The sequence below is a fragment of the Rattus norvegicus genome, chromosome 6 (assembly GCF_021556685.1).
Source record: "Rattus norvegicus strain SHRSP/BbbUtx chromosome 6, alternate assembly SHRSP_T2T, whole genome shotgun sequence".
In the NCBI taxonomy this organism is placed as follows: Eukaryota; Metazoa; Chordata; class Mammalia; order Rodentia; family Muridae; genus Rattus; species Rattus norvegicus.
The window spans coordinates 81,225,920-81,240,716 of NC_141539.1; the positions used below are offsets into that span (position 1 = coordinate 81,225,920).

The 14,797-nt window shown below is 38.7% G+C and overlaps 1 protein-coding gene across 5 annotated transcripts in view; it reads left to right on the forward strand.

The window, feature by feature from the left end:
* Nucleotides 1–14,797, forward strand: part of Mipol1 (mirror-image polydactyly 1) — a 335,792-nt gene that overhangs the window by 120,804 nt on the left and 200,191 nt on the right. For 4 of the 5 annotated variants that reach the window (NM_001399384.2, XM_087551904.1, XM_087551903.1 and 1 more), the window contains 2 exon segments: nt 3,865–3,898; nt 4,158–4,328. In NM_001399384.2, coding sequence (NP_001386313.1) covers nt 3,865–3,898; nt 4,158–4,328 — 205 coding nt within the window. 5 annotated transcript variants of the gene reach the window in all.

Genomic DNA, 14,797 nt, shown 5'->3' on the forward strand with positions numbered 1-14,797 from the left:
GCAGACTAAATATTTTTTGGATTAGTCTGTATGCTCGGTCTTACCTCCTAAACCTTGCCTCTGTAGTGCTGAAGCACTCACCAACAGCAGGCCAGGGAGCGGGTTGCCTGGGTGGTAATGGCACTTTGTGGACAGATACAGATGACAGGCTGGATGTCTAACATACTCATTTTATATTTCAAGCCTATTATTTTACTAGGGTTCTCTTTGTACTTTTGTCAAACATAATTTTGTCATATACATGTAGGCTTTTTTGTAAAGTAGATTGTGTTCTTCCATTTATATGTGTATCTGCCAGTATTATGTAGTCTTAACTTCTGAATCTTTTAAGTTTTAAGTCATGTGTTATCTCCAATCCAACTTTTTTATTTCAGAATCATGAAATCATTTTAGTACTTTTACTGTCATAAATATACATTTAAATCAATTTGTTTATATCTATAGGACATTTTATGAGGTTCAAATGTTTTTATTTGTATTTTTGGATCATAAAATATTTACCATTTGAGGTCATTGTTCTGATTTTTACTATTGGCCTAACTTTCAGAAAAGAAGAAAGTAATATTGATGGATCAAGGGATAACTTAAGAAATGTGACATGCCATGCATGGGCTTTTCACTTAGATTGCAAAGTTGTCAGTCAGAATTTGCATGGTATAGGAAATCAATTGAAACTTGAGCCCACCAACATTTACTTCAGCAAAATTCTTAACTAATTATCCTAACTATGTTAAGTTAGACTGCAGTAGGCATTATATGAGTTTATAAATATTTAAAATTCTTTTGTGTATTTCTAAGCCCTATACTAATGAGATAATTTGTTCATTGACTATATTTTATATATCATTTATTACTGTAAATCTGTAATTAAACCAAAAATTGTTGTTTTATACATGCTTCTACTAAACATCAATAACCAAAGGTTATTTTTAGATAAAACTGAAGACCTCATATATTTTTTCTGTTTTATATTATTTCTTTTGAAAAGGTACACTGTTTAATTTTGGTGTGACAGTAAGTGATACCATACATGGTTTATTTGTTGAAGGCCTCAGTTTAATTTTTCTAAAAATAATTTTGTTGATTTCTTAATTCGTCTTTAGCAGAATTTTGAATGATCCAGTTTAGAGTGTTATGTCAAATGTATTGCATTTTATAATGTATTAACAGGAAAAATCTGGTTTCCCTTCTTAATACCCTGTGTCAGAAAGAGACAATGATGATGTCCGTCCAGCCTGTCATCTGTGTCTGTCCATAAAGTGCCACTACAATCCAGGCAGCCCGCTTACTTGCCTTCTGTACACCTCTTTCAGCACTACGAAGGGAAGGTTTAGGAGATATATAAGCCAATCCACATGTTTAGTGTTTGCCTCCCAACAGAAAAAAAGTACTAATTCCTGTTCTACTTAATTGAGATAATGTTATGTCATTAACATTTGATCTGTGTAAGAAACATGTTCCCAAGATTTCATAAACAAAATATAAACAACAACTTTTCTCTTTCTAATTTAACTTTACATTAGATTTCCCTGAAAATATATATGTTTAAATTTCAAGGTTTTCTCAGGTTAATTATAAATGCAACAACTATAAAACGTGGTTGAAAACAAAAGAGTGTTTGGCTCTTCTCAGCATTCAGATCCAGCACAGACCTCACCACGGCACCTCAAGTTTATTTGGTAGCAAATTGAAAATCAGTACATATTATTTTTGGACTGATCTCACAATTTTTAAAAGAGATTTGTTTATTTTATGTATATGAGTACACTGTAGCTGACTTCAGACACAGCAGAATCTTGCACCAGATCCCATTACAGATGGTTGTGAGCCACCATGTGGCTGCTGGGAATTGAACTTAGGATCTGGAAGAGAAGTCAGTGCTCTTAACCACTGAGCCATCTCTCCACCCTGCCACAAATTTTGTTAAAATCTGAAGGATAAGTCTACATACCTGATAATTTTTAACCTTTGATGAAAAATGAATTTTAACTTAAAATTGTTCATTACTAGCTATAGACTTTAATATTAGACTAAATTCAATTGCCTCAAGTGTTTCAAAAATGTGATGACTTACTGATTTAAAACATTTGAATTATTTCCCTCTCCTTAAAGTAACATTTTCTCATATTGCAACCCCCCCAAACCATTGTAAATATTATATGGAGAACTCACCTACTTCCTGTTCTGTTAATTATCTTAGCTATACAAATTGGATAATATAACTATATTGTATTTTTATCTGATTTTATATAATTCTTTAAACCTAAGATTCAAGTTTATTACCATGTTATCAAAATATTTTAAATATTACTAGAGGTCTGCCAATGTAAGTTTTATCATCAATCCATTGACAGTTTAATTTTATGTTTAATAATTATGAAATTTTAAAATATTCCTATTAATTTTCTTTTGGAAACTACAGTGATCAGCTTGTAGTCCAATTCCCCTTGCAAAAGCTTAGCACTGTGTCATTGTGCAGCACATGAGTCTATCAAAAGTTTTCTTAGCTAATCAGTGAGTGAAGGTAAACGCTATCAGTGTTCAAGTACTTCCTCTGTGACCATAAATACTAAAATTGTATTGTATTTCTGTTATGCTTTTTAAATCAGTTTGAAATATTAGGTTACTTTTTATTTTTTTATTTTTGTTAAACAAGGTTTTATTAAGCAGTATGTTTGAAATATAATTTATTTTGGAGAAACTCTACAAAAGACAAGAATATTTGTTCTTCCGGAGATGTGAATTGAAGCAGCTACTAGAGGCTCGAGAGTCGCTCTTTGTATATAATTAGGTCACTAGATCTTACTGTTGACTCTTGCTATGCCAGTGTATACAGACATAGCTTTTCCTGCTATGTGTTTTTCTGTTAAATCGCTGTTTAAAAACAACTTTTTCTGGTTGTAGGGATTTTTTTTTATCCAGTTGTGACATTTGGAATAATTTTGTAGCATACTTGCTGGTTATCTTTATTGTGTTTTACACTCATGCTTTTTGTGATGAATAGTAAATCCCAGAAGAGTAAATATGGGAGGGCCTCAGAAGATAGGAAATTGAATGGTAACCTTTTTTAGTACATATTAAAATTAATATCAAGTATTTTTATACCTCTGTCATTATTAATACCTACCACAGTTTGTCTTTTAATTTACTTGAATTAATCATTGCATAGATTGTTTTCTAATATATCATTCAGAATGTTTTTACTGTTAGTATGTTCATTTAATTCACCCATATAACCAGCATTTCAGTAAAAGTATTTATTAGAAAATATATTCATGAAGAGATGAACTTTCTGTCTTTTTCAATTGAATGATTCCATAAAATATAAAAATGAAAAAAATGTGGCCCATTTTTGGTCAGCCTGTATATTTGGTTTTTGTATCACAGGTGTCGCAGTACATTTTCAGATTTAATTTAGTGTAATTATTTGTCATTGTTTGAGGGAACAAAAACTTTGTAAGAAAAAAATACTTGCTTTGTTTTTTATGTGTGACAGTGTTCAAGGAAAGAAAGGAAATAGTTTCTGATAAGAACCGAAAGAACAGAAATAAATATCCTGATGAGAAAGAGTGCTTCTGTCGCTGGGGAACTGTCTTCATCTAAACACATATGAACAATTGATCCTTGTAGTCATATATAGCAGTAAACATTAATAACTTAACAGTCTGAAGTCAGAGCAGAAGAGCGAGCATTTATTGAAAGATGGAGTCGGGCAGGTGCCACTTTAATATGTTCAGTGTCATGGCTGACTCTAAAGACTAGTCGAATGAAATTACTTGAGGTTCTAAAGATTTAAAAAGCGAACTCATTTTGCCGCACTAAAGAAATGCTACTGATCAGGCTTTCTGTGTCCCTTTTTTCTAGGCTAGAAAATATTAACCCTGAAGAAAATGACATGGTAAGCCATTCTCTGAGGAGATTTCTTGATGTCAGTCTTATATCTTAGAGGCTTAAGTTCAATTGAGTGGGTTTCAAGAACTAAGATGTGGGAAAAAGAAGAATTGACACACTAATAATGTACATCTTTGCTGCAATATGAAAATTCAATAACTTCACTCAGTCAATTTACAATTCACATGTGCCTATTAATTAAAACCCTATATTAAATAAAATATATTAAAACCTCATGTCTGACTAACATATGATGGTGTTGGTAGACATTACAGGAATTACTGAACAGAATAAACAATGCAGACACTGGGATAGCTATTCAGAAGGATGGAGCTGTAATTGTGGATAGGATCTACAAGACCAAGGAATGTAAAAAGAGAATAACTGCAGAAGAAATGAGTGCAGTCATAGAAGAGCGGGATGCGGCTTTATCTCAGGTAACTGCTTCTACCAGAAAAGCACAGGGGCTACTTGCTTCTCTGTTGTAAAACCCCAAAACACTGAATTTTGCTCAGATATTCTTTACCTCCCTTTTAGAATGTTTAATCCAAGACATTTCCATGTAACAATTCACACACACACACACACACACACACACACACACAAACACACAATATTACACTTTGTTCTTAATCAGTGTGATCTCTAATTCACACTAGCTTATAATATATAATGAATACCATAGTATTTTAATATATTAAAATATTTCCATTTTCTTACTACTTTTATGAATAAGCATCCTTTTAAAAATATGTTAGTGTGTAATTCCTTGGTAAAACAAAATGTCTTATAAAATGCTAAATTGCAGTAAAATACACTTGCGTTCTTTAGTCACTTTATATTATATTTCTTGCTTGCATTACACTTATGTATATGCTAAGACTGTTTGGGTTTTTTGTTGTTGTCACTTATTTGTTTTTTAGTTTTTATTCCCATTGCCTTTGTTGTTACATTTTTATTCAAAATTAGCATATTCTTTTATGAGCATACTTCGAGTTTCTTGTTCTAACTCAGTTCTCTCCTTTCCTCTCTGAGAATTCTCAGTCCATCACAGTCCTCTTAAGGAGTTTCGAGTTTCCCTAAGAGTTACACCACAGGTCCTGCACCCTGATTCCTCCTTAATGTGTTTTAATCTTGGTCCTTCTGTCCTTCCCAAACACATCTTTGAAATTATGCCCAAGACAGCACTGCTTAGTAGACATTGTGGCTGTACTTACTACATATGTAGTATTGCATCCCTTGCTTTGTGACCATTTTAGGATCAGTTTCACCATTTTTCTCTTCCATCTACTCCAGCCAGTATACCAGCCTCTTATTTCCTCTACCTAAGGTGTGCTGTGAGTCTACACTCCATTTGCCCGATGGCCAGTAGCCATAGCCTGCTCTTAGCATTATTCTCCATTTCAAGCATATCACTGATGGCCTCCAAGTTTCTAGGTCATTTCCTCTGGAACTTTGATTCCAGGGTGTTCTCACATTCATTAGTACCTCTTTCAATGGATCTTGCTGATTTTTTTTTTAAATCTCAAATCCTTCATGCACATTTGTCACCTCAACTATTTTAGCTTTCTTCATGCAGCAGCATCATCATCACCAACTTTCCTGTCTCCTCTTTTGTCAACTAATTTTGGGATTTAACACTTTCCTACTTCTGTATAATGTATTCTGATTACTGTCTCCCATATCATCTGTTCTTATCTTTCTTTAATCCCTGTTTACACTGCCCATTACCAATTACTTTCCCAGATTTATGACTGTGTGTGTGTGTGTGTGTGTGTGTGTGTGTGTGTGTGAGAGAGAGAGAGAGAGAGAGAGAGAGAGAGAGAGAGAGAGAGAGAGAGAGAAGGGGGAGGAGGAGAGATTTTAACCAGGGTTATCTGTTACAAATGGTTTGGAACTATGCGTTGGAGTGTGGTGTTGGGAGTCACAGTATGTTCTTTCTCTTAATCTGTCAGTAGTCAGTATTTCAACAGTGAGGGGTTGGACTACCTGCATCCCTTTCCCCCATGTGTGATTGCTGAAGAGCCCATGATCTTGTTCACACCAGTGCTGTCATCCACAGCTGCTGTGAGCTTCTGGTTGGAATAGCTATGTCTTACTAAGAAGTATTTCACAGCTGTTCTCCTTGGTTTCTGGCTCTTATGTTCCTTTTTTCCCATTTATTTATTTATTTATTTATTTATTTATTTATTTATTTATTTATTTATTCATTCATTCATTCATTCATTCATTCATTCATTCAATTCACTTTACATTCTGACTACAAGACCCCCTCCCCTCCCAGTGCCTCCCTCAGAACCCCCGACCCCATCCCTCTTCCTCTTCTCCTTTGATAACTCATCTTGCTTTATCAAGTCACTGCAGGACCAGGCACATCATCTTCCACTGAAGTTAGACAAATTAGGGGAACAGGATTCACAGGCAGGCAAGAGTCAGGAACAGCCCCCATTCCAGTTGTTGGGGAACTGGCATGAAGATCAAGGGGCACATCTGCTACATATGTGCAGGGGCTTGAGGATAGGACCAGCCCATTTGTGCTTTTTGGTTGGTGGTTCAGTTTCTGGGAGTCCCATTGTCCAAGTTTGTTAACTGTGTTGGTCTTCTGTGAAATCCCTATTGTCTCTGGGTCCTTCAGTCCTTCACCCAGCTTTTCCACAAGACTCAAAACTCCATCTAATGTTTGGCTGTGGGTCTCTGTATCTGTTTTGGTCTGCTGCTGGGCTGAGCCTCCTAGAGGACAGTTGTGCTAAGGCTCCTGTCTGCAAGTATAACAGAATATCAGGAATTGGTTCTTGCCCGTGTGATTGGTCTCAAATTGGGCCTGTCATTGGTTGGCTGTTCCTTTGGTCTCTGCTTCATCTTTGTCCCTGCATTTGTAGGTGGGACAGATTTTGGGTGGAAGGTTTTGTGTGTGGGTTGGTGTCCTTATCAGTCTACTAGATATCCTGCCTAGCTATAGGAGAGGGCCACTCCCAGCTTCTAGGAATCTCAGCAAGGGTCACCCTCATAAACTCCCTGGAGCCTCCCCATTGTAGGTCTCTAGCATGTCCTAGAGATGCTTTACCTCCCCACCCCATTTGGCCCACTCACTGCCAATTCCATTCACTCTCCAGGTTCTCTCTCCCTGGCTCTCCCTATACTTGATCACCACTACCCCATTCCTCTCCCCATATCCTCTTCCACAAAGTCCCTCCCTCCAGTCAACTCTGGACTATTTTATTTCCCCTTCTGAGTGAAATTCAAGCATTCCCCCCATTTTTTTTATCAGCTTCAGTTTATTAATTGTTGATCTAGTGCTTGAGCTACTGGTGTTCTCTTCAGGAAGTTGTCTCCCATACCGATGCACTGAAAGCTATTCCCCACTGTGTCTTCTGTTAGGTTTAGTGTGTCTGGTTTTATGTTGAGGTCTTTGATCCACTTGCACTTGAGTTTTATTCCGGGTGATAAATATGGATCTATTTGCAGTCTGGCCATACCACCCTGACGTGGCCCAGTCTCTTCTCAGTGTGGAAGCTAAGCTCGGGTGGGTCTGCTTAGTAGTTGGGTGGAGACACCTTTGTTCTTTATGAGCGCTGTTATACAGTGTTTCCTGAGCCTCATGGAGATGCCGTAAGTGACTAGTTTAGGGCTGAGCACTTATTTCTCAGTACCTTGTGCTTTGCAGCCATGTTCCTGGAGAAATAGCTCAGTTTTAACATGTTTCCTTTTTTCTTATTTTGTGTTATTCACCAGTTACAATGAAAACCTATTTAATCTCCAGTTTCCCAGCTTTGCATGACAAGGAGAATTCACGAAAACTTGCAAACCGAACTGAATTTCATGAGCATTGTGAGCAAATAGGTTCTTATGGGTTTGCAATGCTCTTACCCTCTAGGACTACTTTATCCTAAGGAGAACATTTTAACTCTGTCCTTTGATGTGCCGACCCTCACTTCCTTCACCTGACCCTTTGATCCTGTCCCTTTTCCCTAGTACATCTATAACTAATTACCTATTTTCCCTTCCTAGAGAGATCTGTGCCCTCCTCGTTCTCTTACTCTGTATCTAACTTCTTTGATTCTATGTACTGTAGCCTGCTTATCACTACTTGACAATTAAAATTCACAAAGATGTGAATACATGCCATATTTGTCTCTCTGCATCTGGGTTGCTTCACTCAGTGTTTCCTAGTTCCATCCATTTCCTATGTACTTCATTGCATTATTTTTATTGTTTTTCCCTTTTTAAATTTATTTATTCATTTCACATGCTGATTGCTCCTCCTTTCCACAGTCCATCCCTCCAGATTCCTATCTTTGGACCTTTCCCTGGGTATCCCCAACCCTGGTACATCAAGTCTCTGCAGGGCCCCAGAGAGGCCAGACAAGGCAGTGCAAATAGAAGAATGTCTTCCACAGACAGGAAACAGCTTCAGGGATAGCCGCTGCTCCAGTTGTTCAGGACACACATGAAGACCAAGCTGCACATCTTGTGCGTGCGTGTGTGTGTGTGTGTGTGTGTGTGTGTGTAGAAGAGGGGGTTTACATCCAGCCTGTATATACTATTTGGTTGGTGGTTCAGTCTCTGAGAGCCCCCAAGGGGCTCTGTTGGTTTTTCTATGTAGTTCCTATCCCCTTCAGGGCCCTCAGTCTTTCCTGCAACTCTTCCAGAAGGTTCCCAAGCTCCATGCACTGTTTGGTTGTAGGACACTGGATCAGTCTAAGTCAGCTGCTTGGTGGAGCCTCTTATATGACAGCCATGCTAGACTCCTGTCTGCAAGCATAATAGAGTATCACAACATTGGTGCTTGCCCATGGGCTGGTTATTGCCTGGCTATTCCCACGGTCTCTGCTCTATCCCCATCCCTTCATTCTTATAGACAGGATAAATTTTGGGTTGAAAGTTTTGTGGGTGGGTTGGTGTTCCTATCATTGCACTGGGGAAATCCTGCTTGGCTACAAGAGGTGGCCACTTCTGGTTCTATATCCCCACTGCTGTGAGTCTCTGCTAAGGTCACCCACATTGATTTTTGGGGGACTCCCCTATCCCAGGTCTCTGGCAAGTCCTCAAGATGTCTCCCCCCCCAACAGTTGCATATTTCCATTTATTCTCATGGCCATCTGTCCATCTCTGCTACCTCTCCCCACACCTGATACTGAACACGCCCCTATTCCCCTCCCTATCCCCTCCCACCCAGTTTCCTCTCTTCATCTGTCTTCTACAACTACTTCATTCTCCCCTTCTGTGTGAGATTCAAGAATCCTAGCTTAGGCCTTCCTTGTTTAGCTTCGTTCTCCTGAATGTAGTATGAGTAGCCTGTATTTTATGGCTAGTATCACTTATAAGTGAGAGTATATTATGCTGTCCTTTATGTCTGCATTACCTCACGCAGGATGCTGATGGTGCCAGAGAGGATTCAGAGGGGCAGGGAAGATGGGTACTGGAATGGAACCTAACCTGTATGGCTCCAGATCAGCAGGTCTCATGTAGGTGGGTGGAAAGGTAGCAGGATAATGGAAGGTCTGCTAGTGGTTTAGCAGGCACCTCAGGGCAGTTGGGGATCAATTTTATGTTTTTACATCTTAGTAGTATTCTACTGTATTAATGTGCTAACTTTTCATTATTCATCTGCTGAGGATCATCTAGGTCATTTCCAATTTCTGGCTATTCAAATAGAGCTCTATACAAATGATTAAGCAAGTATTTCTGTCACAGGATGAAGTGTCTTTGGGGTATATGTCCAAGAGTGGTATAGCTGGACCTTATGGTAGATTGATACCCAGCTTCTGAGGAAGCTTAACTGATTTTCATAGTGGCTGTACAAGTTTTCATTCTGATCAGTAGTGGTTGAATATTCCCTTTTTGCTACACCCTCACCAGTATGTGCTGTCATTTTTTAAAATTAATCTTAGCCATCTGAAGGGCATAAGATAAAATCTTAAAATAGTTTGGCAATAGTAATTGACTCTGTGCAGAAAAAAGATCTCATAATTTGGTTGGTAGGGTGGTTGAGAGTTTGGAGAAGGTATGTGGGTGAAGTAGGAAGTTAATATAATCAAAATACATTACATGAAATTCTCAAAGGATTAATGAGCATATTATTAATAAAAAGAAGAAACTACATAGATACATTAATTCAAATCCACATCATTCAGATTTTGCCAGTTTTTAATTAATGTCTTCTTATTGCTCCAGGACCAATCCTTGGTACCAAATTGCCTTCATTGTTTCTACCTTGTCTCCTCTACTCTGTGATGCTTTCCTGATCTTTCCTTTTTTTGAGAGGTTTTACATGGTATTTTGTAAAATATCTCTAAATTATTTATATTTTTACCATAATTAAGTTAGATTTTGAGTTTTGGAAAAATGCTAAATTAATATCTTTTTACTTTGAAGGCTACTTAAAATAATTATGCATTTTCTAGCTGCACTGATTCCACATAATTCCAGGAAAACTTTAGTCCTATTTTTAACATACTGAACATTGTCATACTCAGTGATAATTTGAAAATTTGTATTTCAAATCAATGTCAGTCATATATTTATACTGTACTTTTTTTTTAGATTTATTTGTTATTTATTTCATGTATGTGAGTACACTGTCGCTGTCTTCAGACACATCAGAAGAGGGAATCAGATCTCATTACAGATGGTTGTGAGCCACCATGTGTTTGCTGGGGATTGAACTCAGGACCTCGGGAAGAGCAGTCAGTGCTCTTAACCACTGAGCCATCTCTCCAGCCCCTATACTGTACTCTTATTTATAACAAATTCTTTCCACATATATTTTTTTATTTCCAACCGAGTATGAAAAAACCTTTAATTCTTTGAAAAGATTAATTGGTGTTTATAATTAACAGTTAATTTGATTCACAAGATATCTTAAATACCAACTCTTTCTTCTTTCTTCTTTCTTCTTTTTCTTTTTCTTTTCTTTTCTTTTCTTTTTTTTTTTTATTAACTTGAGTATTTCTTATTTACATTTTGACTGTTATTCCCCTTCCTGGTTTCCGGGCCATCATCCACCTAACCACTCCCCATCCCCTTCTATATGGGTGTTCCCCTCCCCATCCCACCCCATTACCGCCCTTCCCCCAGCCATCACGTTCCCTGGGGATTCCGTCTTGGCAGGACCAAGGACTTCCCCTTGCACTGGTGCTCATACTACGCTATATATTTCTACCTATGAGGTTGGAGCCCAGGGTCAGTCCATGTACAGTCTTTGGGTAGTGGCTTAGTCCCTGGAATCTCTGGTTGGTTGGCATTGTTGTTCATATGGGGTCTCAAGCCCCTTCGAGCTCTTTTAGTCCTTTCTAAGATTCCTTCAACGGGATTCCTGTTCTCAGTTCAGTGGTTTGCTGCTGGCATTCGCCTATGTATTTGCTGTATTCTGGGTGTGTCTCTCAGGAGAGATCTACATCCAGTTCCTGTCAGCCTGCACTTCTTTGCTTCATCTATCTTATCTAATTGGGTGGCTGTATATGTATGGGCCACATGTTGGGCAGGCTCTGAATGGGTGTTCCTTCTGCCTCTGTTCTAAACTTTGCTTCCCTATTCCCTGACAAGGGTATTCTGGTTCCCCTTTTAAAGAAGGAGTGAAGCATTCGCATTTTGGTCATCCTTCTTGAGATTTATGTGTTCTGTGCATCTAGGGTAGGTAATTCAAGCATTTGGGGTAATAGCCACTTATCAATGAGTGCATACCATGTGTGCTTTTCTGTGATTGGGTTACCTCACTCAGGATGGTATTTTCCAGTTCCATCCATTTGTCTATGAATTTCATAAAGTCATTGTTTTTGATAGCTGAGTAATATTCGATCCTGTAGATGTACCACATTTTCTGTATCCATTCCTCTGTTGAAGGGCATCTGGGTTCTTTCCAGCTTCTGGCTATTATAATTAAGGCTGCTATGAACATAGTGGAGCATGTGTCTTTGTTATATGTTGGGGCATCTTTTGGGTATATGCCCAAGAGAGGTATAGCTGTGTCCTCAGGTAGTTCAATGTCCAATTTTCTGAAGAACCTCCAGACTGATTTCCAGAATGGTTGTACCAGTCTGCAATCCCACCAACAATGGAGGAATGTTCCTCTTTCTCCGCATCCTCGCCAACATTTGCTGTCACCTGAGTTTTTGATCTTAGCCATTCTCACTGGTGTGAGGTGAAATCTCAGGGTTGTTTTGATTTGCATTTCCCTTATGACTAAAGATGTTGAACATTTCTTTAGGTGTTTCTCAGCCATTCGGCATTCCTCAGCTGTGAATTCTTTGTTTAGCTCTGAACTCCATTTTTTTTTTGTTTTTCTTTTTTTTTTTTTATTAACTTGAGTATTTCTTATATACATTTCGAGTGTTATTCCCTTTCCCGGTTTCCGGGCAAACATCCCCCTCCCCCCTCCCCTTCCTTATGGGTGTTCCCCTCCCAACCCTCCCCCCATTGCCGCCCTCCCCCCATAGACTAGTTCACTGGGGGTTCAGTCTTAGCAGGACCCAGGGCTTCCCCTTCCACTGGTGCTCTTACTAGGATATTCATTGCTACCTATGGGGTCAGAGTCCAGGGTCAGTCCATGTATAGTCTTTAGGTAGTGGCTTAGTCCCTGGAAGCTCTGGTTGCTTGGCATTGTTGTACTTTTGGGGTCTCGAGCCCCTTCAAGCTCTTCCAGTTCTTTCTCTGATTCCTTCAATAGGGGACCTATTCTCAGTTCAGTGGTTTGCTGCTGGCATTCGCCTCTGTATTTGCTGTATTCTGGCTGTGTCTCTCAGGAGCGATCTACATCCGGCTCCTGTCAGCCAGCACGTCTTTGCTTCATCCATCTTGTCTAATTGGGTGGCTGTATATGTATGGGCCACATGTGGGGCAGGCTCTAAATGGGTGTTCCTTAAGTCTCTGTTTTAATCTTTGCCTCTCCCTTCCCTGCCAAGGGTATTCTTTTTCCTCATTTAAAGAAGGAGTGAAGCATTCACATTTTGATCATCCGTCTTGAGTTTCGTTTGTTCTAGGGATCTAGGGTAATTCAAGCATTTGGGCTAATAGCCACTTATCAATGAGTGCATACCATGTATGTCTTTCTGTGATTGGGTTACCTCACTCAGGATGATGTTTTCCAGTTCCAACCATTTGCCTACGAATTTCATAAACTCGTTGTTCTTGATAGCTGAGTAATATTCCATTGTGTAGATGTACCACATTTTCTGTATCCATTCCTCTGTTGAAGGGCATCTGGGTTCTTTCCATTTTCTGGCTATTATAAATAAGGCTGCGATGAACATAGTGGAGCACATGTCTCTTTTATATGTTGAGGCATCTTTTGGGTATATGCCCAAGAGAGGTATAGCTGGATCCTCAGGCAGTTCAATGTCCAATTTTCTGAGGAACCTCCAGACTGATTTCCAGAATGGTTTTACCAGTCTGCAATCCCACCAACAATGGAGGAGTGTTCCTCTTTCTCCACATCCTCGCCAGCATCTGCTGTCACCTGAGTTTTTGATCTTAGCCAATCGCACTGGTGTGAGGTGAAATCTCAGGGTTGTTTTGATTTGCATTTCCCTTATGACTAAAGATGTTGAACATTTCTTTAGGTGTTTCTCAGCCATTCGGCATTCCTCAGCTGTGAATTCTTTGTTTAGCTCTGAACCCCATTTTTTAATAGGGTTATTTGTTTCCCTGCGGTCTAACTTCTTGAGTTCTTTGTATATTTTGGATATAAGGCCTCTATCTGTTGTAGGATTGGTAAAGATCTTTTCCCAATCTGTTGGTTGCCGTTTTGTCCTAACCACAGTGTCCTTTGCCTTACAGAAGCTTTGCAGTTTTATGAGATCCCATTTGTCGATTCTTGATCTTAGAGCATAAGCCATTGGTGTTTTGTTCAAGAAATTTTTTCCAGTGCCCATGTGTTCCAGATGCTTCCCTAGTTTTTCTTCTATTAGTTTGAGTGTGTCTGGTTTGATGTGGAGGTCCTTGATCCACTTGGACTTGAGCTTTGTACAGGGTGATAAGCATGGATCGATCTGCATTCTTCTACATGTTGACCTCCAGTTGAACCAGCACCATTTGCTGAAAATGCTATCTTTTTTCCATTGGATGGTTTTGGCTCCTTTGTCAAAAATCAAGTGACCATAGGTGTGTGGGTTCATTTCTGGGTCTTCAATTCTATGCCATTGGTCTATCTGTCTGTCTCTGTACCAATACCATGCAGTTTTTATCACTATTGCTCTATAATTCTCCTTGAGCTCAGGGAGAGTGATTCCCCAAGAAGTCCTTTTATTGTTGAGGATAGTTTCAGCTATCCTGGGTTTTTTTTGTTATTCCAGATGAATTTGGAAATTGTTCTGTCTAAGTCTTTGAAGAATTGGATTGGTATTTTGATGGGGATTGCATTGAATCTGTAGATCGCTTTTGGTAAAATGGCCATTTTTACTATATTAATCCTGCCAATTCATGAGCATGGGAGATCTTTCCATCTTGTGAGGTCTTCTTCAATTTCTTTCTTCAGAGTCTTGACGTTCTTATTGTACAGATCTTTTACTTGCTTGGTTAAAGTCACACCGAGGTACTTTATATTATTTGGGACTATTATGAAGGGTGTCGTTTCACTAAGTTCTTTCTTTGCTTGTTTCTCTTTTGTGTAGAGGAAGGCTACTGATTTATTTGAGTTAATTTTATACCCAGCCACTTTGCTGAAGGTGTTTATCAGGTTTAGTAGTTCTCTGGTGGAACTTTGGGGATCACTTAAATATACTATCATATCATCTGCAAATAGTGATATTTTGACTTCTTCTTTTCCAATCTGTATCTCTTTTATCTCCTTTCGTTGTCTGATTGCTCTGGCTAGAACCCCGAAAACTATATTGAATAAGTAGGGAGAGTGGCAGCCTTGTCTAGTCCCTGATATTAGTGGGATTGTTTCAAGTTTCTCTCCATTTAGTTT